This window comes from Mya arenaria, chromosome 17 (genome assembly GCF_026914265.1).
Source record: "Mya arenaria isolate MELC-2E11 chromosome 17, ASM2691426v1".
Classification (NCBI taxonomy): Eukaryota; Metazoa; Mollusca; class Bivalvia; order Myida; family Myidae; genus Mya; species Mya arenaria.
The window spans coordinates 14,453,018-14,479,388 of NC_069138.1; the positions used below are offsets into that span (position 1 = coordinate 14,453,018).

At 34.0% G+C, this 26,371-nt stretch overlaps 1 protein-coding gene across 2 annotated transcripts; it reads left to right on the forward strand.

Moving 5' to 3' along the window:
• On the forward strand, positions 1 to 22,072 carry LOC128223954 (cyclic AMP-dependent transcription factor ATF-6 alpha-like). Of its 2 annotated transcripts, none has more exons than XM_052933473.1 (15): positions 1 to 183; positions 4,373 to 4,461; positions 4,964 to 5,039; positions 5,232 to 5,335; positions 6,631 to 6,866; positions 7,965 to 8,095; positions 8,644 to 8,855; positions 9,901 to 9,978; positions 10,472 to 10,579; positions 12,821 to 12,921; positions 13,468 to 13,722; positions 14,785 to 14,949; positions 16,367 to 16,481; positions 16,603 to 16,687; positions 17,169 to 22,072. In XM_052933473.1, exons 1-15 carry the CDS (start codon positions 111 to 113, stop codon positions 17,327 to 17,329), a joined length of 1,989 nt encoding a protein of 662 aa, XP_052789433.1. In that variant the 5' UTR covers positions 1 to 110; the 3' UTR covers positions 17,330 to 22,072. The 2 variants fall into 2 exon arrangements, with proteins under 2 accessions (XP_052789433.1, XP_052789434.1); XM_052933474.1 differs by lacking the exon at positions 1 to 183 and adding an exon at positions 317 to 389.
• Positions 22,073 to 26,371: the final 4,299 nt, after the last annotated feature.

Here is a 26,371-nt window from a genome sequence, read left to right on the forward strand (position 1 = left end):
TACTTCCTTGTGTTGCATGCCGGGATATTGATATCCACGCTGAAACGTGAAACTAATATCGATCATTGTTTTTGTCTCGTTCTTTTGAATATTTTGCATAATCATCAGATATGGAGTGTGATTTCGTTTCAGAGGTCGATAGAAAGTTCTTCTCTAACAATATGCTTTCCAACGAAGATTGGGGTAAGGGAAATTATCGCTTAAAACTAATAAACGTTAAGTGACATTTGAGAGATCTTATCTTTTGTTTACGGTTCGTTTATCTTCCTGGTATTTTTTGGGGAAACACCGTAAATGATCATACGTTCAGGCTTTAGATATTGAGACATTGAATAAAATAACTGAACGGGTTACCTCTGTGTTTTGAAAAGTTGAAACTCTGTGATCTGGTGATTTCATAATCTAGCATTGCAACATGACTTTTTTTTAATAATTTGACATGCAAAAACCTTACATTTCTGTGAATATACATATTTTGTGAGAATAAAAATGCAAGAATTATTCTAATATCTCTTTTCAAAGTGAAGATATAGCAATTTGTATGCACCCACCCTTCACCGCCATTAAAATGCACTAACTGAAAAGTCACGAAATCCTGACCCAAGTTTTTATTTTCATTGTAAGGCATGTAGAACTGCCCAAAAGGCTTTTTTTACTACATGCAAACATATAAACTGAATAAAACACAGCAAATAAACAAACTAAAATAAATAAACAGTTTCGTTACAAACTGAAACGAGTTGTACATTAATTGCAATTACAGTTTTTTATTTAATACACTGCTATTTAATAATGGTATATTGATCAAACCAATTATTATATTATATTATATTATAATATATATAATAATGATTGTCAATTTATGAGTGAATTCCTTCTTTTTGCTGTTGTCTCCTGTTAAATGTTTTATAAATACTAATTTGTGGTTGATTATAAACATGATTCCCATTTGTAAGTTATAATCACATATAAACATCAACTCTGGAGTTAAATAGTACATTTACATTACTTTAAGGCATAAAAAGGAAATGGGAAACATGCTTATTAATTTTCCAAATAAGCTTATGTTTTTTGTGTTTAAAAAAAATCAAAATGAAGCCTTATTTGCATTCACTAAATGTGTTGCCTTACTGTATCAATTTATTTTCTACATTATGTAATCTGTGATTTATATTTCAAATAACATGACCCATGATTGGAATAAAATTTATCTTATCTTTTCTTATTACACAAAAAAAACGTTTCAGTTAGAAAACTACTAATGTAACCTAAATCTGGCATTTTTCTCGGGCTTTATTTTATATAAACACTTCTTTATTACGTACTGTAAACATATTTGAGAAGGAAACGGTATGAAACTGGGGACAAACACAAACTTTGTGAAAAAACATTGTTTATTTTACAATTATTTAAAGAATAGACATAAAATGTATTCATTCTGAATGTTAACACCTATTTACACAGGGTGTACTTGCAGTTTGAAGCTGTCAGCAACTGTTTCATGCATTAATCATCAAGCATCTGACTAAGTGAAAACTGTCGTTTCACTTTGCGGCAGCCATTTTGGATTTTTGTTTACATTTTGGCGAAGTCTATAAATGGTCTAAGAACGTTCATAGTCCAGTTGTTTTCGTATCAAAAGGGATAAAAAACTATGAGAGGTTCATCCCATGCTTAAAAACAAACCAAATAATCCTTTGTACTTGCCTGAAAACATGAAAAAAACGTTTAATCAAATTTTCACTTTCGTTTTTCTTTTAGAAAAACCACGTTTTCAGTGAACTCTGACTGGTTTCCAGAATATTTCATCATCTAATTAACTATAAATAGCCACATGGTTCTCCGCAAATGTTGATATATGTGTTTTTAAGGGTGTATAAAATCGGTACCAGTATTGGGTCGCCTTCCGTGAAAAATTAATATTCATGAGATTCATAAGGGGAGATTACTACAATTGACTTGGCATCGCTAATCATAATCCTTCCTTTTCGTAACTGTTTAATTTTGCCCAATTCGTAACCATTGTGTTGTTCAGTTTGTAACTGTTAAGAAATTAATTGGTCATAGTGTAACTACTAGTCTAAAATAATAGACGTGTTATACGGGATTCTTCCAATCCCTAACGTCTAAACGGGAATGTGCAAAAAACGGGGGTGTTTTAAAAATATTGAAATTGTTTTAAGTGAAGTATTTTATGGTTGAAATTGATCATAAAGAGTTATATTCATATTTTACCATGTAAGTGAAATGTTATTTTGCACTAAACAAGCATTTAATGCATTAAAACAAGTTGTTTACCTTTTCAATAAAACGAAAGTTGACTGACACTGACAACAATTATGCGAAGGGGAACAACTCGTTACAATTGTAAGAACTCGGCCTCCTCCGACAAAGCTTCGAGAAAGACCTCGTTATACAATCGTAACAACTCGGCCATGGCCGAAATGATCCGAGCGATTTAAAACTGTGCCCTGAAGCCTTGCAGGTGCCCTTCATGTATATATCGTTATGTTTTGACAGAATGAAATGAAGAAAAGCCGTCAAACTCATAATTATTAGTTGGATATTTATTTTTTGTGTACGGAACTAATATAAAATAACATTATCTGGTAATATTTCTTGTTTTTATGATATTTTATAGACGCTATATGCTTTAACCCGGAATCCTGATCGGAACAACTACCCACTTTTGATACTAAACAATTTGTATGTGAAGGATTTGCCATATCAAAAATCTAAAAAAAATCCGTCAACATACAATTATTTGGACTATTGTAACTACTAACCGAGATAAGAAGTGTGCAATTTATCACCTTTCAAATGAGAAAGGTGCAACTTTCCTTAAATTCACGATAATTACATGTAAGAATTACTCAATTGAGCTGTTATATATATTTTTTTGTTTTACAAAATATGTCAGGGTTCCAGCTGGTGATCACCATTTGGGACAAAATTGCAACATTGTTTTTTTCAAAACTTGCTTAAGGTTGACAATGGAAAGAAGAAAAAAACATTGTTTTTTTTGTGTGTTTTTTTCAAAACTTGCTTTAGGTTGACAATGGAAAGCATCAATAATATTATGAGTGTGAAATTCCATGAAGGACCATGATAACTAAGGCCAAAAATAATTGTAATTTGAGTGTATTTCTGTATTTATTTTTATATTATAAATGCAGATATTGCGCAAATTTTCGTCGCGTAAAAATCCCCTGGTGTAATATCAAAATCCCCTGTAATTTAGACCAAAATCCCCTGGGAAGCCTCTCAGAAATATGGCATGTATGAATTTGGTGAATTTATGGCGACAACGATTTTTTTGAAAATATTTTCTTAAAAATAAAAAGACGGAAGCGGCTGCATGATAAATCAATTCTGCCACTGTAATCATTTTGATATGCTTAAAAATTCATAAAATTACATCGTATTTGATAAGGCTTCCGATAAGTTTGCTGGAGTAAAGAGTAGATACATTTTTAAAAGGATAGTATGGCAGTTTGACAATGTGTATTTCCATTTATTTTAAGTTTATCTCATAATTGACATTATTGTATTTTTTTAATTCTATGACACTTTTGTATGCAGGCATTCGACAGAAATCAAGATATTGATGTATGTCACAGTTTTGCAATATTTTCATATTTTTTTTATTTAAATACTTGCCCATATAATAAGCAATAAATTGTCAATAAAAATTTGCTAATAACTTGTGCTTCATCTACAATAAAATATTATGTTATTGCATGACAATGTGCTAATTAAATGCAATCTTAGGCCCTTAAAATGCTTATACCCTATGAGCTGAACCCCCACAAGGGCGATGTCATGGATCCGTAAGGGGGCCTTTTCACCCCCTTAACCCCCGCGGAAAATCACCATAAATGAATGTTTGTTTTAACAAGTGTTCAGGATGTGTTCACTGTTCAGGTTAACTGTCAACCAGTAGAGCTCTGATGTTAATAATAAATAAAAAATATGTCAGAAAGTTGATTTGCAGAAAAAACTCCATTTACTGTAACTTTTAAAATGCTAATAGTATAATTTAAGCTGGAATTACACAGTTCTGTAAACCATGATTTATTTATGAGTATATACCTGTGTCTGTTTGTACATTTAAATATAAAGTAAAATAGCTCAACGATAGCAACAAAGTTAAAAAAAAATCATTGCCAGCATGAAAACTGTGATTGGGTCCCTTTAACTGAATAAATAAGTTTGGAAAATATATGTGGTTCATCTTCATGGACTTTCATTTCACATTGCAGAATCTGACAGTTTGCAAATTAAGACAGTACATAGTTGGTGGCTCTGCCATTGTGGACTAATTTTTCTAAATATTGAAACTCATTGGAACAATGTATATTTATTACTTCAGAGGCAAGTCTAGAACTTCCAGACATGATGGGATTGGATTCTCATCTTCCAAATGTTGACTTGCTCACAGATTTGCCAACAGATTTTCAGGTGAGTTTACAATGGCAATTAGTCTTGATGAATCCACTTTATCTTTTTATTTATGTTGTATTTAGGTCAGAAGATGGACTCTCAACATTATATGCATAATTTTCAAATTCTTAAAAAGAACACCTGCTACATGAAATCCAGAATTTCAGCATCCCTGAACAAATTTAACTGGCACAGGTCTTGCATGCTTGTGCTAGTTTTAGTCAAATTGTGATGAAAACAGCAATATTTGTAATTGTATACAAAAAAATTTGTTAATCTCATGAGGATAACAACATTTAAATGCTTATGTCTAAAGTCCATATCATTACCATCATGTAAACATTATAAAGTGTCAAAAATACCAGTTACATTAATTTTATTGTCATTCAGAACTTATGCATTACTGTTTGGAACTTTATGCAATTTATTTGAACCAAAGAATTTTAAATAAATAATGCATTATGCAGTTAATTTCAAAATGAGCATAATACATATATGTGTTGCTGTTTATTACTTTCAGCTGCCAGAAGACCTGGGCACAACACATGATGAACTTCTCAACGAATGGAGTGATAGCTCAGATAGTGGTGTTAGTGGTAGGTTTGGTTTTTTTTTGTCTTTTTTCAATTACGGATATTTATTGCAGTTACTTAAAGTTAAAAACTACTAAATTGATAAGTCGTTATAAATGTTGTTGACACAAAATGGCATATGATCATAACTATAAACTAAACTGTATTGTACGCTTCAACTACCCGATACTCATTATGTATTTGTATTTCTTGCAGGTTTGCTGGTGAGCCAGAGTACAGATTTATCATCAATCAAAAATGAACCTCTCTCACCATCCCTCTCCCATACATCCGACAGCTGTGATAGTGGAATTTCTACGGTAGGTCAAAACATGGTTTCCTTCCATTTATAGATAATATAACAACTATAATGTGAAGATAACCCCTTAATCTGAATGCTGGTACACATAATGACATTTGTTCCTCGGTGTGTGTTAATGTGCCTTGCTACCTGTGAGATTTAAACACCTTAATCTGAATGCTGGTACACATAATGACATTTGTTCCTCGGTGTGTGTTAATGTGCCTTGCTACCTGTGAGATTTAAACATTGTAATTCTGGTATATTTCTGATGATAAATATTAAGAGAGGTGAGTTTATAGTTGTGAAAATATTCTTGAAAATAAATGAGATCTGTGTCTAGATGTATCTCTTATTTTCTTCATTAAAATCACGCTCAATATTGCTATGGAAACACTGCAGTGAAAGTGTTACTTAATGCCTCAGATGCTTGCCAAGTTAAAAAAATAATCTCTCAATAATTCACTCATAAAAAAATAAATAATTCACTCATAAAAAATAAAGATAAAACAATGTGATATGTTGGTTTCATTAAAAATACTCCTACGCTTTCATATTAAAACTGTTGTCTAAAATTGAAATCCTTTCTACATAATATATTAGCATTAAGGGTATTCATTATGTAATGAAACTGAAGTGATACCACTGTGCTATTTTAACTATATTGTGACAGGAACATTTTACACATTCCTTGTACGGTATGATAAAGCTATGATAATGTGACAATTAGGAAAAGTAATTGAAAGGAAATAAGCAGTAAATTAAACTATGATAGCCATATATATACCCCTAGGGTAATTTAGAAACATTAGACACTCCTGTAATTAGTACTCAAAAACAGCACAATAAAGTTCACCTTAAACTCTTTCACCAGATCAATACGTTCACTAAGAATCAATTATTATTCCTTTAAATGGGTGTTTGTCTTTAAGCATACAATGTTTTGACAGCCATTTAGACCCTATAACTTTGCTGCTTACTTTTCCATGCTTAAAAACCAAGAACAATATGTTAATGACTGAAGATATTAATTTTTGTTCATTTCATGAAATATATTTGTTTCTGTAAATGGGCATATTTGTTTAAGGGCGCTGTTGAAATACTTTTTAATCAAACACTTTCCATTGTCTACAAAAATGATTTTCATTGGTGCAATAAAGACACAACACGTAAATATATAAGAAATAACTTGAATCGCCACAATTACTGTATATGGACAATATCATACGGGTGATAGACTCTTTCTTCGCCTATCTCTATAAGGTTGAAATTTAAATGTTTACAGGATGTGAAACAGTTATATCCATATTTCAGGTCACAGAACAGAGTCCATATAACTACCTTTTCATGTCCAATCCAGCCAGCCCAGAACCAGATCTCACACTGACACAGTCACCACACTGTGTAGACATTTCAGATGTAGAGCAACAAGTCACCCTGTTGTACGACACAGTGCCATCCTCTGTGAAATCAGAAATATTGGAGCAAGCCGTTACCACGGTGAACACAGAAATCTCAACACTAACAAATACACATTTAACAAACATAAGGTAAAAATGATGACATATATTTTATACAATATGCAGCATTTCCTATTCACAGTTAATACATGTATTTCATATAGGACAATAGTCTATAGATATGATGTGGAACACCACAGTGGTCAAATTTAAGATGACATATGTATACGCCCTCACACCCAGCACAATTAAACTACCACCAGACTTGTTCACAATCAAAACTAAACTGAATACAGTTGAACACCGTTATTCCGAACGCTGTTTATCTAAAATTATTGCTATTTTGAAATTATTTTTCGGTCCCGATTTTACTCCTTCTTTGTTTAACTAAATTTTTAATCTTTAATCTGAAATCGCTAGTCCGAAATAATCGCTATTCCAAAGTAAAAATTACGGTCCCGATATGGTATTTCATACTTATTTATCAATTCTTATTTCGAACTCAAACATGTCATAGTTTTTCGCATCATACTGCGAATGCACTCGGGCATCGGCTTGGGGTGACGATGGAGCACAATTAGGGCTTGTTAAATAATGGCATTGAGCACCCGTATGTTACAAGCATCAATGTCAGAAAATGAGCGATTCATTTGGGTGATTTAGTGTATGTATAAATCCTGGTTAACACGACCTGAACATCATTTCGAAAATGTCATCAGATTCCATCGCCACATTGCTCACTCGACCCGCTACCGAACAATCCGTACTATGTTCCAAATACATACATGTGCTTTTATTTTATTTTAATTGTTTTATGTTGTTTTAATAAAGAAGTATAAAAACGAATTATTTGTCATTTATGAAACAATAAATCAACAAATATCTTTGTATATAAAAATCACTCAAACCGAATGTATTGTATTGGTAATGTGTAACCGACATTGCAATATTCACGACTTAGTATTTTGTGTCATAATATGTAATTCGCAAACGCTGTCATTCTCTGAAAATTTTTATTGCGAAATATCACTAATATAATAATAATAACGTCCCTATGATTTCGGATTAACAGTGTTCATCTGTATATGAATAGCCATTCTAGTTGCGATATTTGGAGCCAAATGGTTATGTTAAGTTTTAGTTGATTAACATTAGTATATTGTAATTTTCTAAATTCATTTATTTCAGCCATCCCCTATCACCTGTTGCCACGCCCCATATTGAAACAATACTCAACTCAAAGGTGAAAATACAACCAAGGCCCGAGACTTGCGGAGGGGAACCACCAAGCCCAAAAAAGCAACGCACTACACAACCAGGTATTTTGGAAATATTGGTTTGATGGTGGTGTTTTTCGGGGGAGTTACTGAAAGATATTTGGCAACTGTTTATTTGACAGATGACTAAGGAAGTGTAGACCAGAGATGCATCGATTCTCTCCGATGCATCGAAAAACTGGTTTTTAACCCCCTGATTCTATTAGATACAGACACCACCAAATTTGATTTAATCTGCATATTAAGCATGCATGCCACAAAATGACCCATTGTATCCGCATTCTAAACATGTCGACTTCTGTTACGCAGTGTGCTATTGGTTCATAGTAAGTCTGGCATACAATCAATAATAGAGTTTCATTCCTACTAGCCTGGGATATGATCTATGTTCTAACCCGTCTCCCTCATTGAAAGATGCTTTTAAAAACTAAAATCAAGCAAGTAGGCACATTTCGGGCTCCGTGAGGGATTGATTCAAAAAGCAACATGTAAAACTGAATTGATCAAACGAAAAATTGTAAGAAAACACATTTTGATGTAAAGGAAATTCATGTGTACTAAACTACAGCTGAATTTCACATGTTTTTCAGATGTAAGTTCACAGAAGTCCCTTGTTCTTACACCAGATGAGTTTCAGCGACTTACGAGCCAGGGTGTGCTGTGTTTCCAACCTCCAAAACAGGAGAGTATTTGCAATGGTGGAGTCTTACCTTCACCACTTGTTACTTCAGTAACGAGCCAGTGTCCTCTGCAGAAAATGCCGATCAGTTCTACAAATACTGTGGTGGTGGAAAATGCAGATGTAAGTTTATTTTATATTAGATTATATCTTTAAATGTTTAAGATTTTTAGCCCTTCTGTGTTTTTTTTGTTGTTGTTTTTTTAGAGAAAATAATTCAGCTTTTTCATTTTTCATGTTTAAAGAAAGTGATTGTATGAAAGAATAGAACCATCAAACTGTAGAAGATAACTGATTTACTGTGGTAACAGGTTCACATAGATTAAAACGCATATATAGCAAGTACATCACTCTGGCTTAGATGCATCTTGAGGGCTTTTATTAAGTAGTTGCATGGTAATTACAGGTGGTTGTTGACAGCTTGTCCACGGAAATACAATGAACTGTTATTTTTGGTTAAGAGAGAGATCCTGGGAAAAACTCAAAGCTTGGTTATGATCAACAACAGTTGTCATGTTATTGATTTTCTTAGCGCTCGAGATGGCTATGACCGTCTGCTTCAAAAGCAACAATGTTTAAATCAAAATGTCTTGCATTGTTTGTTCAATACATATATTAATTACTTTTTAACTTAAATTAATGCTTGACACGATATTTCATAATTATGTCTCCAATTCTATCTCATTTTAACGAACTTATATCATTTGATCAGGGTCTTCTGAATGTACATTCTGATTGGTTAACTTTCAATAGCTCTGCCTACTGGCGATGTTTTGGTAATTGGATGACACGGCCCAATTATCGGATTAGGAGATTACCAATTTGTATGAATGGCTTATTGTGATGTTTTGACTAATGGGACAGTGGTCAAATACTCGCTGATTGACAGATTTACAATGTGCTTAAATTTTCGGCGAAGTCCATGTCGCTTTGATGATACAAATGGGCGAAGTCTGGGAATTTTAGGCGACCACTTCGCCCAAGTCGCCCCCTCGCGAGAGCCCTGTAACTAGCTTGATATTACTTTATATAAACTTTGGTAAATGAGATCTACAAGCAAGTATTTGGTGCCCTGATGTGTTTGTTAAATAATCTCCATATGTACTGATACTAACACCTAGTTTCCTGTCTCTGTTCCATTTTACTGGACTTTTCATAAATATTTCAGACAAAAATGTTCAAGCGTCAACAGAGAATGATCAAGAATAGGGAGTCAGCAAGTTTGTCACGGAAACGGAAAAAAGAGGTATGTCAAATATTTTATTAAAAAAAACTTTATCTGTATTTGCTATACATTTAACTAAGTTTTTTTCATGTATCAATGTATTTTGCTGGTGTCCAAAGGTTTTCAAGCCCCTCAGAAGGTGTTTCTATTATCTATTTCTAACATTTGAGTGAACATCAAAAGTTTAAAAGTAATAAATCTACAAAAAAAATCATATCTGTGTACATGTTAAGCAACATAAAAGGGAAAAGTCATTTCAAAATGCCAAAGTCTAGATGACATAGCAAACATGTAAATTTGTATTAAATTTCTTTATTTTTCAACCATTGAAAAACAAGTTATAACAACATTACATAAATCACTCATGCTGACACAATATGAAATACCTGGAGAAAGCACACTTTTCTGGCTTTAGTTACCACAAACCACATTAGCTCTTCTTAGAAATAAACCCATTGTGAGAAGCGAATGCACTTACTGGGCAACTCAGCTTTCCATTTTGTTTAATTTATAGTACATGTCATCATTAGAGGACCAACTGAAAGCTTTCTGTGACGAAAATGAGAGGCTGAAGATGGAAAACCAGACATTGAAAAGCCGCCTATCACAGCTCCATACTGAGGTATAGGAAATTTTGATCCTAAACTCAGTATATTGAAAATATTTCTTCTGTTTAATTGTATTGTAAAATCAGCTTTGGTTTAAACATATTTTATCTCGTGAAAATTTAACTTCCTGATATAAATAATTAACAATTTGATCAGAGACTAAACTTATATATCATCTTTTAAAAGAATTTTTAATCAGTGCAAAGCCATGTTATCAGTATTAAATAAACTGTTGAAATGAAAGTCTTTAGAGCACAAGGGCACATATCTTCATTTTACAGAATGTTTATATATTTTTTTAAGAAAAATCCATTTGGATGTACTTTGGGCATGAAATTCATTGAAGGAATAAAGCTTGAATTTGTTTAATTTTGGGCATTATTAGCTCGACTATTCGAAGAATAAGGAGAGCTATACTTCGCACCCAAGCGTCGTCGTCACCCGTTGGTTAAGGTTTTACGTGCAAGCACACATAGGTTAATATCTCAGCAACTACTTGAGGTATTGCATTGAGACTTTATACAATTGTACTCTACCATCCAACCTACTTGATAACTCTACTTTGTATTTAATGCCAATAATAGGCCTATATTATTTGACTTAGAAATTCTGGTTAAGGTTTTGCGTGCAAGCACACATAGGTTAATATCTCAGCAACTACTTGAGGTATTGCATTGAGACTTTATACAATGGTACTCAACCATCCAACCTACTCAATTAACCAAGTTAGATAACTCTAGTTTGCATTTAATGCCAATAATAGGCCTTTATTATTTGACTTAGAAATTCTGGTTAAGGTTTTGCATGCAAGCACACATAGGTTAATATCTCAGCAACTGCTTAAGGTATTGCATTGAGACTTGATACAATGGTACTCAACCATCCAACCTACTCAATTAACCAAGTAAGATAACTCTAGTTTGCATTTAATGCAAATAATAGGCCTTTATTATTTGACTCAGAAATTCTGGTTAAGGTTTTGCGTGCAAGCACACATAGGTTAATATCTCAGCAACTACTTGAGGTATTGCATTGAGACTTGATACAATGGTACTCAACCATCCAACCTACTCAATTAACCAAGTTAGATAACTCTAGTTTGCATTTAATGCCAATAATAGGCCTTTATTATTTGACTTAGAAATTCTGGTTAAGGTTTTGCATGCAAGCACACATAGGTTAATATCTCAGCAACTGCTTAAGGTATTGCATTGAGACTTGATACAATGGTACTCAACCATCCAAACTACTCAATTAACCAAGTAAGATAACTCTAGTTTGCATTTAATGCAAATAATTGCCCTTTATTATTTGACTCAGAAATTCTGGTTAAGGTTTTGCATGTAAGCACACATAGGTTAATATCTCAGCAACTACTGGATGAATTGCATTGAGACTTTATAAATTGGTACTCAACCATCCAATCTACTTTAATAACCAAGTAAGATAACTCTAGTTTGCATTAAATTCAAAAAATGGCCCCTTTTTTATTCAACATAGAATTTCTGGTTAAGGTTTTGCATGTAACCACTTTTAAGTCAATAATGCTTCAGCAAATACACCATGTATTGCATTGAAACTTTACACACAGGCTCCCAACCATTTAACCTTCTTATTTTATCAAGTAAGATAACTCTTATCTTTCATATTATATAATTTTTGCCCCTTTATTAAGCGACTTAGAAATTCTGGTTAAGGTCTTGCATGTTAGCACACATAGGATAATATCTCAGCAACTATTTGATGTATTGCATTGAGGCTATATACAATGGTATTCAACCACCCAACCTAATTGAATAACAAAGTTAGATAACTGTGTTTTGCAAATAATGGCCCTTTATTATTACACTTAAAAATTCTTGTTAAAATTTTGCATGTAACCACTTTATGTTAATATCTCCCCACATCATGTATTGCATTGAAATCTAATCTAACAGTGATCCATGCATGTTTCGCCAAAATTTTCCTATTCTTACACTGAAAAGCGGCGGAATAGTCGAGCCCGCTGTCTCTGTGACAGCTCTTGTTTTTGGATTTATTTTATTGTAGCTCTTGTTTTTCTAGATTAAGATTTTAAAATGTTTGCCAAAGGACCTAAATTATAAATTGGGTTTAATCCACCCATAAGACGAAGCCTGAAATAGATGGTTAATGATGCCAAACATATTATCAATTTCAACAGACATGTGTTCAGAACAATAATTATTCCATTGTTTCATTGACATTCATGAAACCTCCATTAATTTTCGTTTCAGAATGAATCCTTGAAAAAGACGGTGACAATACCATCGAGTCTCAAGAAAACCATCGTTCTCTCATTCTTCATATTTTTTGCTCTCAATCTCGGCTCATGGAGGTAAACATTCATTGCAGAAAAAATACCACCAAAACCCTCATTAATACATGAATAAGCAAAATACTTATTTTTCAAAAAAATGGCCATAATTATCTAGTGATAGTTTTTATATAAATTGAATGATTTAGAACTTTTAAGATACAAGTGTACATTTGAATAAGTTATTACTTGTACAAATAATATCTGAAATGTATGATTTGTGAAGAGTTCAATGACTGTACATGTACATACATTCTGCCTAACAATTTTGTGTTTAGGTCAATAACCTATTTATTGAAATTCACACTAGCCTGCTTTTGTGCTAGTTGGAAATTTCCTATCATTTGTGTTGTGTTTGGTTTAAGATCTTCAAATCAAACTTAGTACACATAGCTAGAGATAATGGGCACATGAATAGAAAGATCAATAACACTGACTTTAATAATTGTCAAGTTATGCCCCTTTTTAACTAAATAAACAGGCGAGCATTGGTGTAAGCTCTGCTTTTGATTGTATGTTGGCGATGAATATGTTATCTGAGACTGATAAAGCATTTCACTGTTTCAGCTCAATAATACTGCCATCACAACCCAATCTCAACAAGGGGATTGTACCAGGTGTATCAGTCCACAGAGGGAGACAACTCATGTCTGTAGTGGAAAAAACAGAATCATCCCACACGGTGGATGTCGATACCGTTAATAAACTTCATGATTTTATTATGGAGTACGGGGAAAGAGGAGTGAGGGGGGAACGCAGACTGAATGAGTCAGATGTGCCACCCATGTGTCCAATGTATTTCAATAAAACCGAGTCCATGAGGTAAAATACAGATTTGTCCGTAAGCCCAAGTAATAGGGCAGACATGCTAATGGTGTTTGTATATACTGTGAAATCATTAATGCTCGTGGGGCATTAATGTTCGTGGTTTTCGTGGGTTGGGTGATCCACGAATTCAAGATCCCACGAAATATAAATCCTTCATTCACTTTTTCAATTGCCTTGTTACGTACATACTCTAGTATATTATTTACGGAGGTCGCAGTATACAGTGTTAAAACCTCACTGTATAACTTACGATCATTATTCTGTTAATATATTATAACTGCCTTTAACAAATAATGAACCAAATCAATTAAATGTGTTTTATGCAGCAAATGACAGTTATAAGCACGTGTTTGAACGTGTGCTGTTAATGAAAATATCCAAGTTTACAAGATGTGCGTGATGAGTGTCTGTACTCGATTTTTTTATTTAATGAAATAATTAATCGATTACTAGTACATTGATGGTTACTAAGCACCGAACGTGACAATATACGCACCTTTTCGGTGTTTTCACAGTTTGCAAAATTCTTAATTGGCATTCAATTGCTTCCCCTGTATTTATGATCAGGGTACATCTTCTTTTATTACCTTTATTCCCAATTAAATCGATAACTGACATGGGTATATGCACTAAATGGCATGTCGTACCACATTAGCGAGTGTCATAAACCGAGTGACGTAGAAGACGGAAATCACGGGCCAGCGCGTGGATATTATGCAGACGATCTAGGACGATCGCATGTTCGATTTTTTTTTTTTTTCAAAAATGAAAATCCACGAAATTTTTTTTTTTTTTCGGCAAACCACGAAATTTCATGCCCACGAACATTAATGATTTCACAGTATATTTAAATGAAGATAACAAAGATCCTCTCACCAAAATTATTTTTAATTAAATTGTCATAACACTTAATGGCAGTTTTGTAGAATTATACTCAGGATAAAATGGTACAATGAAAGGAAACTAAGTACATGTTAATTGAAAACATTTGCGAAGGAGATGTTGCAAATAAGTTACAATTGGACAAAATCCAAGAAATAAACATTTTGTTTTCAGACTTGCTGAGCAATTAGCAGGCTGGATGTCTCGACATGAAGAGAAAAAGATGGTCGTGAAGAAGAAGTTAGGAAAGAAGCCAGATAAACAATTGAGACCAATATCCACCCTGAGTCGAGCCATGAGGGGGGATATAGGCCACGGGATGGACACTAAATATAACAGGTACAGAACCGATATCAACCCTTAGTCATGCCATGAGAGGGGTTTTAGGCCAGGGGATGGTCACGAAATATAACAAGTACAGAACCGATATCAACCCTTAGTCATGCCATGAGAGGGGTTTTAGGCCAGGGGATGGTCACGAAATATAACAGGTACAGAACCGATATCAACCCTTAGTCATGCCATGAGAGGGGTTTTAGGCCAGGGGATGGTCACGAAATATAACAGGTACAGAACCTATATCCACCCTTAGTCATGCCATGAGAGGGGTTTTAGGCCAGGGGATGGTCACGAAATATAATAGGTACAGAACCGATATCAACCCTTAGTCATGCCATGAGAGGGGTTTTAGGCCAGGGGATGGTCACGAAATATAACAGGTACAGAACCGATATCAACCCTTAGTCATGCCATGAGAGGGGTTTTAGGCCAGGGGATGGTCACGAAATATAACAAGTACAGAACCGATATCAACCCTTAGTCATGCCATGAGAGGGGTTTTAGGCCAGGGGATGGTCACGAAATATAACAGGTACAGAACCGATATCAACCCTTAGTCATGCCATGAGAGGGGTTTTAGGCCAGGGGATGGTCACGAAATATAACAGGTACAGAACCGATATCCACCCTTAGTCATGCCATGAGAGGGGTTTTAGGCCAGGGGATGGTCACGAAATATAACAGGTACAGAACCTATATCCACCCTTAGTCATGCCATGAGAGGGGTTTTAGGCCAGGGGATGGTCACGAAATATAACAGGTACAGAACCTATATCCACCCTTAGTCATGTCATGAGAGGGGTTTTAGGCCAGGGGATGGTCACGAAATATAACAGGTACAGAACCGATATCAACCCTTAGTCATGCCATGAGAGGGGTTTTAGGCCAGGGGATGGTTACGAAATATAACAGGTACAGAACCGATATCCACCCTTAGTCATGCCATGAGAGGGGTTTTAGGCCAGGGGATGGTCACGAAATATAACCGATATCAACCCTTAGTCATGCCATGAGAGGGGTTTTAGGCCAGGGGATGGTCACAAAATATAACAGGTACAGAACCTATATCCACCCTTAGTTGGGCCATTAGGTGATATATACAGTACATGAGAGGGGGATATAGGACTAAATAGGGGTGAATACAAAATATGACTGGTACAGTTCTAATATGAACTTTGAGTCAGGCCATGAGGGGGATATAGGGTCAGGAGATGGACAAAAAAATTACAACAGGTGCAGTGTTACTGTGTGTTAAGAGTTTGAAATATACAACATTTTAAATGTTTCTGTGTTTCGAAAATAAAATAAAAATACAGAAATAACTATTGATATACTAGGATGTATACTGCAAAAATTGACCTTAAACATCCAAATATGAAATAAGATTTTTTTAAACAAAATATGTGTGTATTTTCAGTGGATTGGACTCACGTTACCACCTCCAACTGTACGAGGGAGCGGATACAGGGAAGGACTTCCTCAAGGCTCTCCATCGACGCAACGATACTTTCTATGTGCTCTCATTTGATGAGGTTTGTGCGTTTGTTAGTTTGTTTCTTAAAATTATCGCATTCTTCATTCATGATTGCCTCATTATTTTTTTCAAAATGAGAAAGTTGTGAGTGAAAAAAGAGTGTTGTTTTTTATCTTCAGGACTACTATCTTGTGCCTGCCATATACCATAACAAAACATCCAGGCCACGAATGTCACTGGTTATGCCAGCTGCCGCATTAAATGGTAAGAAGATTTAACAATAGAAGTTGAGTTATTATTGTTGCATTTTATTTAGTTTAAACATATTTATTTTACAACGATTGTGAATTTGCATTTATTTTATACTACCCGGTACATGCATCTGGTAAAGAATGTATAATATCATTTTGATCAAGGCTAAACACATGAAAGTTCAAGACTTAATTGTTTTGTGTTTTTCATAATGGTGCCAAGAATATCTCTTTCCAGAGTAATAGTGGCATTTGTCAGTTCAAATTTAAATTTTGTTGTGTGTTTTTTTTGCAAGCAAAATGTTCTTAACACTGCCTTAATAATAAACTGAATTCTTGATTTTAAGGTTTTTGCATGTACGCATATTGGTAAGATGACTTTGTAATCTTTATCAGGTTTCAACTATTATCTACGGATAAATCGGGTTATTTTTTTCTAACAAGAAATAGTCTCCATATGAGCATACATTAATTCTTATACTGACACATTTCAGAGTCCATGATGCCGCGTGACGATGAGGTTGGGATGATGCAGATCGACTGTGAGGTGATGAACACACAGCTCGTGCACGTGCGCAAGTCTGCCATCCCGCGTAAGGCTCGAAGCAAGTACAACGCTACAACACATAAATATGATGCCGAGTATTACACATAGCCTGTAACACAAGCTGGCAGCATATAATGTCGCTAAATAAATATGTATATTTAATGTTAAGGATGATGTACTGATATCTTTATTGGGGGAACTTAAAGCATACCATGTGCAGTGGAAAAAGCATCAAGCGGCTAGAATAGAATTTATTATTACGATACATATATATGTATAATAATCATAAAATTTCACTGAAAAGTTAGTTTTAGAAAATGAGTTAGGAAAACTAACTTTATACGTCATTATTTGCATTGATTTGGTCAAATTACCAAAAAGTTATGTTATATATTCATGATACATCACCACACAAATCCAGTTTGAAATTGGTGCATACATTACTGCTGATAAAACCCATACAGATTATCAGTGTTACAGCAAATATTGTACATACTTTTTTCATTTGAACTTTAAGAGGAAAGGTACAATTATTTTTGTATTTTGAATCATACTTCTCTATTAATGCTATCAACTTTTTTCTTGGAGGAAATTTGGCCTTCATATTTCTTTTTCTTTGTATTGTTTTAAATCCAAATGAATGAATTCCATATCTGTTTATTGCAAATACTAGTGCTAAGAAGTGCCTTTGTGCTTATATAATTATGAAGGTTTGTTTTATAGTGGAGGTCTTATAAATTTTAAATCATGCCCATTCATAAATTTCGTGAGAATGACTAGAAAATTATGTAAAATAATGGTCTTAGAAAGCAAGTATGGCAGCTGATGTTTTTGACTTTTCTTATGAAAGTTTGTGACCAATCATTTAATTTATATGTAGTTTATAGTTCAGCCCACATTTTGATAAAATTGAAAATTTAGTATAATATGAATTCTTAAATGTGTTTTCAGAAATTGAAGATATATTCTGAATACATCTTAAACTCAGTTTGTGGCGAGAATAATATAGATTATTATTTTTTTTAACTCAGATCTCCCCATCCAATTTTTTGCTATTTTTGAAAACAAAATGAAGATTTGTAATTCCTTTGTGCTAGACAACTCTGAAAATTAATTTTATAGGTAAGTGATAACAATATTTGTATTTGTTGGTCCATACTTGTAATTGCACATTACTGGTTTATTTGGTTTATAATGATCTAATATCTGTAGAACTCAATTTCAAAGACAAAATCAATTTACAGGCTGATGAATGTTTCCTCAATGTTCACTTTAAACAGGAACAAATCAAAAGATGAAGTGGCATAATTTTTTAAACTTTTTTTTAAAACTTACATGTTCAACTGCTGCCAATTAGTTTTTAAAAATATGAGTCAAAAGAGAGATAAACTGGGCCGAATAATTGAATGATCATTCAGTATCCTCATGACAGTGGTGTTGCTACATAATTGTTACTCAAAGACATGTAGGTTAGAATTTGTACTTTTATATAATCAAACTAATCAGCATTAAATGTCCATTCATCTTGTATATGTCACACATGACAATGTTCTCAGATTTGATTTCTTCTCATCAGTCAAGTTTTGCTGTATTGTATATTTTATTATGTACTCCATGATCTTATACATTATGATCATGTATATACATGTTGATCATGTTTGTCATACTGTTGTGGACCTGTTTTGTGAATTTTGTGGAAATGGAGATGCAGGGCATTCTGGTCTGAATGTTTGGTAGTTTTAACATTCCAAATGTTTTTATTGCAAAAATTGAAACTCTTTAAATTTGCATTTGATATGGATGGAATATAAATACATGTATATTTGAGAAAATTTGTTATTTTGATGTGGCAATCAAATTGAAGTTATGTAGTTGAATTTTAGGCACATTTTGTGAAATACTATTTATTCTCTGATTGTACATACATTGATAAAACTGTCTTACTAAATCACCTTGTATCAACTTTTCTTTAAGATTGATATACGCTTGTGGAAAATGAACTGTTATTCTAATCAAGTGTTTCTTTGATGATAAAATAATAAGAAGATTATAACTGTGCTTTTGATTTTTGAGATGCAATATCTATAAAGGGCTTTAAATGATGGTGCATAATATTATAACATATTATAAAAGGACCTAACTACACATTATATATATAAACTTACCTGTATGATTGATCCACATTGATGATTAACCAATATTATGATTTAATCATATTAGACATTGATAAGTAAATGGCAAATGTCAACAGTTTTTTTAACATTTAATTGTATTTATTTAGATTTTATCTGTTGTGAGTGTAGTGGATTATATTATTGTTTATTATTACAGGAACAGATTTTATCACTGTGTTATTGTGTTTATACATATATTGTATATTATAGTTTTTATGTACTTATATTAATTTAAATATTTTATGATACTTGCAAAAGCATTAGATTAGATATTTTGGATCATTTTTCTTTTAAGAAAATGCTTCAAGATAAAAACATAATTTCTTAAACTGTTATAGAACCATTGGCATATAATGTATACAACGTATGTCGATTGACTTCTCGTGTATATGAAAGTACTGCCATTAAACACCGTTTTTTTCATCCTTGTGGCAACTTGTTCTAGTCAATATGGAGCCCTCTGTAAGAACTTCTCCATAGCATTGTGCAGCGTTCTGGTGGAAAAAGCCAAGTTGGATATACACATGTAGTTGATATGATAGGATCTGTAGGATGATTTAATCATACTCGGATATTAAAGCATGTTACTATTACAACGGCCTGTGCACATCAGACTCACCATACCATCATTTGCTTCCTATCATTTCATGTGGTGTCTCTCAAGACATTCATGAATGACAACATCAGCGATTTTACATTGTCCGGTCTACAAATCTTTGCATTACTTACATGTACATATATATTACTGCCTTTATTATGTGTTGATTGTAAATACAGATATGGCTTGTTAGATATAATATATTGGTAATTGTTAACTCAGAATGCTTATGACTTTTTGTTCATCTCAATTACAGAAAAAATAGTTATTGTCAAAGGCTGAGGTAAACTCCTTTTCTGGGACATCTGTTGAACATTTGGTGTAAGTTTTAGATGCTTGCTGACCCCATCTTATGTTGGTATCAATTTAAAGAGTTTGATAAGTATAGGAGGAATATGTTACATTATATTGATATGACTATAACAAACACGCTATTTTTGGCCTTGAAAGATTGCCCATTCTGATTTCAGTTGAATAAAAATACTTATTCAAAATCTTCAATTATCATATCTATATTATTTTCTGTCGTTTATTGTACAGTCGAAATCTGTTGGCTTAATATTGCTTGCCTCTATTTCCTCGTTGAATCGAACTGTATGTAAAGGCCGATTTTGTTTTACTCTGTGTCAGCATTCCCGATTGGCTCGATATTCGCGAGGCATAAAGTATTTTAGCCAGTCCCTGGGATATCGAGCCAACAGGTTTCGACTGTACCTATCAATATCTTTTCTAATGATATCAAAATAATGAAGTCACCAGGGACATCACTGGCTGGAGGATGTCAAGCTCATTTGTACATGGTATCTTCATTAAGGAAACACAGATGTACATTGCCTCCTGCTCTTGTGTCAATATTTGATTTTTATTAAGTGTCAGCCTAATTTTTCTTACATTCCAACCTGAAATTCTTACAAATTCATTATTGAAGTGTTGATCTGAAATTTCAGTATTTTCATTTATAATTGTTTATCAGTTTGTCATATAACTACATGTATATCTATTTACCTGAAACCTATTACTTGCATAAATTGTTTACCAGGCCCCAATTTCTCAAAACTTCTTAAGCTTAACAGGCTTAAGTCGCTTATTTCAATTAGCCAAAATACATACTGAAAATGGATTTCGATAAATGAAAAATGGTTTATTCTGATAATTATACAGATTATTCCTACATAATTTCTAAAAAATCTTGAAGAAGTAAATATAACACATTTTATTGAACAACAAAAATAGTGAGATTAGCTTAATCCTGTTATAAGGGACTTAAGAAGTTTCGAGAAATTGGGGCCATATTCTCTTGATAAGGAGTATAATTACTTGAAGGTCTAGTTTCATGATATAGTATGTTTAAAATAAGTTTAGAACACTTCTGATATGCTTAGGCTGAACAGTTCTGTCATACCATATTAATATTTCATCCTTAATGGGTTTTTTCCTTAAACTTACACTTAAATGAAAGAACAAAGTTACAATTGTTCAGGATTATCATTCTTGCTACTAGCATAGGAAAAAATGGTTTGACCGTATTAACACATGTAACCTTGTTGTTTCACAGAATCTAAACATTCGTTTCTTTATAGACATAATATGTTGATGTGAAAGTAGCCTCTGGAACTAGTTTAAGAGGGCATATATATTAGAGTCCTGATGTCAGATTGTTGAAAGGATGGTAGATCTGTTGGTCTGCCTGCATGACTCCGGTTTTAAGGATTTATAATCCAGAATTAATACTTTTTTGAGCTTGAAGGGAATGTAATTGGTTTTCATTTCTATCTTGTGTTGTTTAATGATGTGAGCCTTAAAGCAGACTGAATGCTAAGTAAATAGATCAGTCTGGTCAGGATTGATTTACCATATTGCTGTTTTAGCAATTAGAATGCAGTAAGCGAGTTCATCGATCATGTTCAGTGGTAGCTTAGTTGTATAGATCATAGCATTACTTTGTAGCTTATACCCTGTATTTATTTATTATACTCTTCACTGAAACCATGTACTTCATACTCTGTGTGACTCATTCTTGTGGGATATTTATTGTGTACTTTCATGTCTAGGATATGAAATACAACATGTGCAATCTAATGTTGTTATTCGTTTGTTTATGCCCTTCATGAACTGTGCAAGTAAATGCAAGTTAATTTATTTAGAAGAGGAAATCCAGAGGAAATCTTTATGCAACACTTACCGACATCATATAACATTTAAGCCTCCTCTCATTAAGGCCTTGCAAAAGGTATGGGTGTGTCCTTAATAATTCCCCTGTCAGTCCGTCCCTCCACATTTGTATGGTCTCTTAGAAAAACAGGCATAATAGTATTTGGGTGTGTGATTTGTTGGATGGTCTGTCCTGTCATCCACCAACTAGGACCATGAAACTTTAGTGGTAGGTTTTTCTTGACCAGTAGAGAACCCCTCATTTTTTAGGTCAGTAAATCAAAGGTCACAGTTAATAGTTATTAAAAGGATTTCATTTAAGCTTCATAGAATTGTACAGCACCATTGGAAGGTGAAAGCCCCTCGGGATATGTGTACTCTTATCTCAAAAGTCAAGGTGACACTTGAAGGTCAATGTTATATGAATATGGTTTTTACAGCAATAGTTCTTGTTCCAGACACAAGTTTGAACTATTGATGGTAATTCAATTATTTTTTCAATCAACATAATTGTAGAGCATCATTATATGATATTGATCTCAGAGCTATTTTGATGTAATTAAAAACGCTTTGACTGAACCTAGTTATTGAGTTTCTTTTGGTACATGCAATGCTCCAACGAAATATCTTTGATTACGACAATATTGACTTAATGCCGCTGAAGGAAGACATAGAGTTATATCAGTAATTGGTAAACAGGTAAATTATGACCAGCAGATGAACCCTATTGATTGTGTGGTCAGTGGTCCAAAGGACATGGAGCTGGACATCCGTTTCCGCCTGAAGAAAACTTGGGCCTTTAGATGTCAAATCCGTTTCCGATCAATTACTTAAGAACTCTGGAGCCTAGGGACTTCAAAGTTGGGAAGCAGTTTGTTCATGACCAGTAGATAAACACTATTTATTTCAAGGTCAGTCAGTCACCGGTCAAGGTAGTGGTGAACTTAAGCTGAGTATCCTTTTCCGACCAATAACTGAAGAATGCCAGGTCCCAGGACCTTCAACATGGTAGGCTGGTTAGTCATGGCCAGCAGATAGACCTTAATATATTTTCGGTCAGTGAATTAAAGGTTTCGCCCAATTAGGCATGAATCTCGGGGTTTATGTCATAATAGGGGTATGAACGCAGATGGGCTGGTTAAAGTAGTGGAGTCCACACATACTTTGAACAGCCCAACTGCGTTCATATCCACGACAATGACATCAATCACACTATTCATTACTTATATTTACACCAATAGTTCAATATTTCTTTCTAGATTTTTAAAAAAATACTTCATTTCTGAAAGCCTTACCTTCAGTAATTCTTTCCTACCCATTCTGTAAACAGAACGACCCGACCGTTACCGGAAATCACTCCAAATCACTTTTAAACTGAGTCTCTAATGGCAACAATACATTTCACTGATACATTTTGTACTAATTTAAAAAAATTCGTGGCCTGCTGACAAAATACAAACAATAACAAGAAAAACATTTTCAATTTACATGAATATTACTATGCGATGATTCGCGATCCGATAATGTTGTGTTCATCAGAATGTATTCGCAATTGCTAAAAGGCAATACGTTTAATAAATGAAAGTTGAGGTGTAAATATTCACTGATGAACACTTGGGCCTAGGGGCCTCATATGTGAAAGGCTGTTTGAACACTTCCAGCAGATGATCACTATTGACAATGGGAACCAGGTAAACATGATAAAACCATTTACCTACACCATTCACTCCGAAATTGTTATCGAAAATGAATCCTGAAAAGATGATCTCTAAAATTAAGTGTTCTCACATATAAATGTTTAATAATCCCCAACTATCTCATTTAAAAGTACAACAGACACGAGTTAATCTCCACCCCATCGTGCACTGACTGATCACCTACGGGCATCATACTTTGCATCTTAAAATTAAACATGTTAATGATCAATAATTCGATACTGCATGGTTAGGTAGTCATGAAAATATGGGATATACTGTTCATATAGGCTAAAATACGTTGTCTATTGGTCCAACTTTGAGTTTCGGGGTCATTTGTCACATTTCCTGTGATTGTTCTTGTTTTCACTTTTGCTTTTTAATATCGTAAGTATTAGTCAATTGGCTGTCACTCATTACCGGTATCATTTGTCAAATTCCTATGACCGCTCTTGTTTCTTAACTTAAAAACACACAAAGACTAATAAAGCTGAAAACGCTCTTATATGAAAACTGTTTATGACAATGTATGTGTTTCTACTCACTTGATGCGTGATAACTGACAACACTAATAACGTCATATCCTGTATGACTTCTTAGTCTAATGTTCGGTGATATTATAGAAGGAAATATCAATCAATTATTTATTTCGCAAACCATTGATTGTAAGCATGAAATTAATAGAAAAATGGCTTGCTTTAGTGTGAGACTGCAATATTTTTTAACATAAGCAAACATCGTATCCTCTATTAATTATGTCCACCATTTAACAAAACATGGCTGTGTTTGTAGTATTTTCTTCTTATTTATTATACTTATTAATCTATTTCTTTTAAGACAATATCAAGGTATGGCAGGGTGAGGTTACATTTTGTTCATGTGTTCTCAACTTCTCCTGAATGCAATGTACATACCATATGTAAGAATCAAGCCAACTGTCACAGTGCTAGTCGAAAGGGGTGACCTCTGCTTCTTTTTTTCTTCCATATATATCATGCAAGTTCAACGTTGTTGATACATACTTATTAAATTTTTCGGTGTATATAAAATGAACAATGTGTAAATTTCAAAATAAGCAAACAGCCTTTTTAAAGTAATCATAATTACAAAATCGATGGCACCATTTAAAAAAGCCGAACCTACTTTTTTTGCTTTTTCGGGGTTTTCATCTTTTTATTACCGGTAACATATTTAAGTTTGCTGCCTTTTCTGAAAACACCAGACTTAACAGCCAACAGAAATTGAGTTTACTGGTCAGTAGAAGTTGCAGAAAAACCCGAACCTACATTTATATTGTTTTTTGTATCTCCTGAAAAAGTACAAAAATGTAAGTTCGGCATTTTTAAATGGTGCCATCGAAATGTGGATCATAGTGGCAGCCTCATCAACAAAGTACGACAGCATACATTACCCCGTAACACTCAACTTAATATTAAGTGGCCGTTTTAAATTAAATTGAAATGCCTATTTTCTTCAAAATATACCATATTTATGAAAATGTGTAATAAGAATAAAATATAAAAAAGCGATGGCACGATACGTGCATTGCTTATTAAGGGCCACGGTAAGCTTATCTAGCTAGCACCACCACTTACCATTATCCTATGTTAAACAACGTCACAAACCTTATCCTAACTCTACAAGCACGTAACAGCAACAGTAACACAAACAGCACACGCATCTCTAACCACAACACTAATAACTTACAAACATCTCCAACCATAACACTAGCAGCACCAACATCTCTTACCATAACACTAGTAGCACCAGCATCTCTTACCATAACACTAGTAGCACCAGCATCTCTTACAGTAACACTAGCAGAACCAGCATCTCTTACCATAACACTAGTAGCACCAGCATCTCTTACCGTAACACTAGTAGCACGAGCATCTCTTAACGTAACAGTAGTAGCACAAGCATCTCTTACCGTAACACTTGCAGCACCAGCATCTCTAACCATTACACTAGCAGCACCAGCTTCTCTTACTATCAAACTTGCAGCACCACCATATCTTACCGTAACACTAGCAGCACCAGCATCTCTAACCGTTGCATTAGCAGCACCAGCATCTCTTACAGTAACACAAGAAGTGACCAGTATCTCTAACCATAACCCTAGTAGCACCATCATCTCTTACCATAACACTTGCAGCAGCAGCATCTCTTACCGTAACACTAGCAGCACCAGCATCTTCAACCGTTACACTAGCAGCACCAGCGTCTTTAACCAGAACACTTGCAGCACCAGCATCTCTAACAGTAACACAAAAAGCACCAGCATCTCTAACCGTTACCCTAACAGCACCAGCATCTTTAACCCTAACACTAGCAGCACCAGCATCTCTTACCCTAACAATTGGCAACACCAGCATCTCTTACCGTAACACTAGCAGCACCAACATGTCTAACCATAACACTAGCAGCACCAGCATCTCTCAAAGTAAAACTAGCAGCACAAGCATCTCTTACCGTAACACTAGCAGCACCAGCATCTTCAACCGTAACACTAGCAGAACCAGCATCTCTTAAC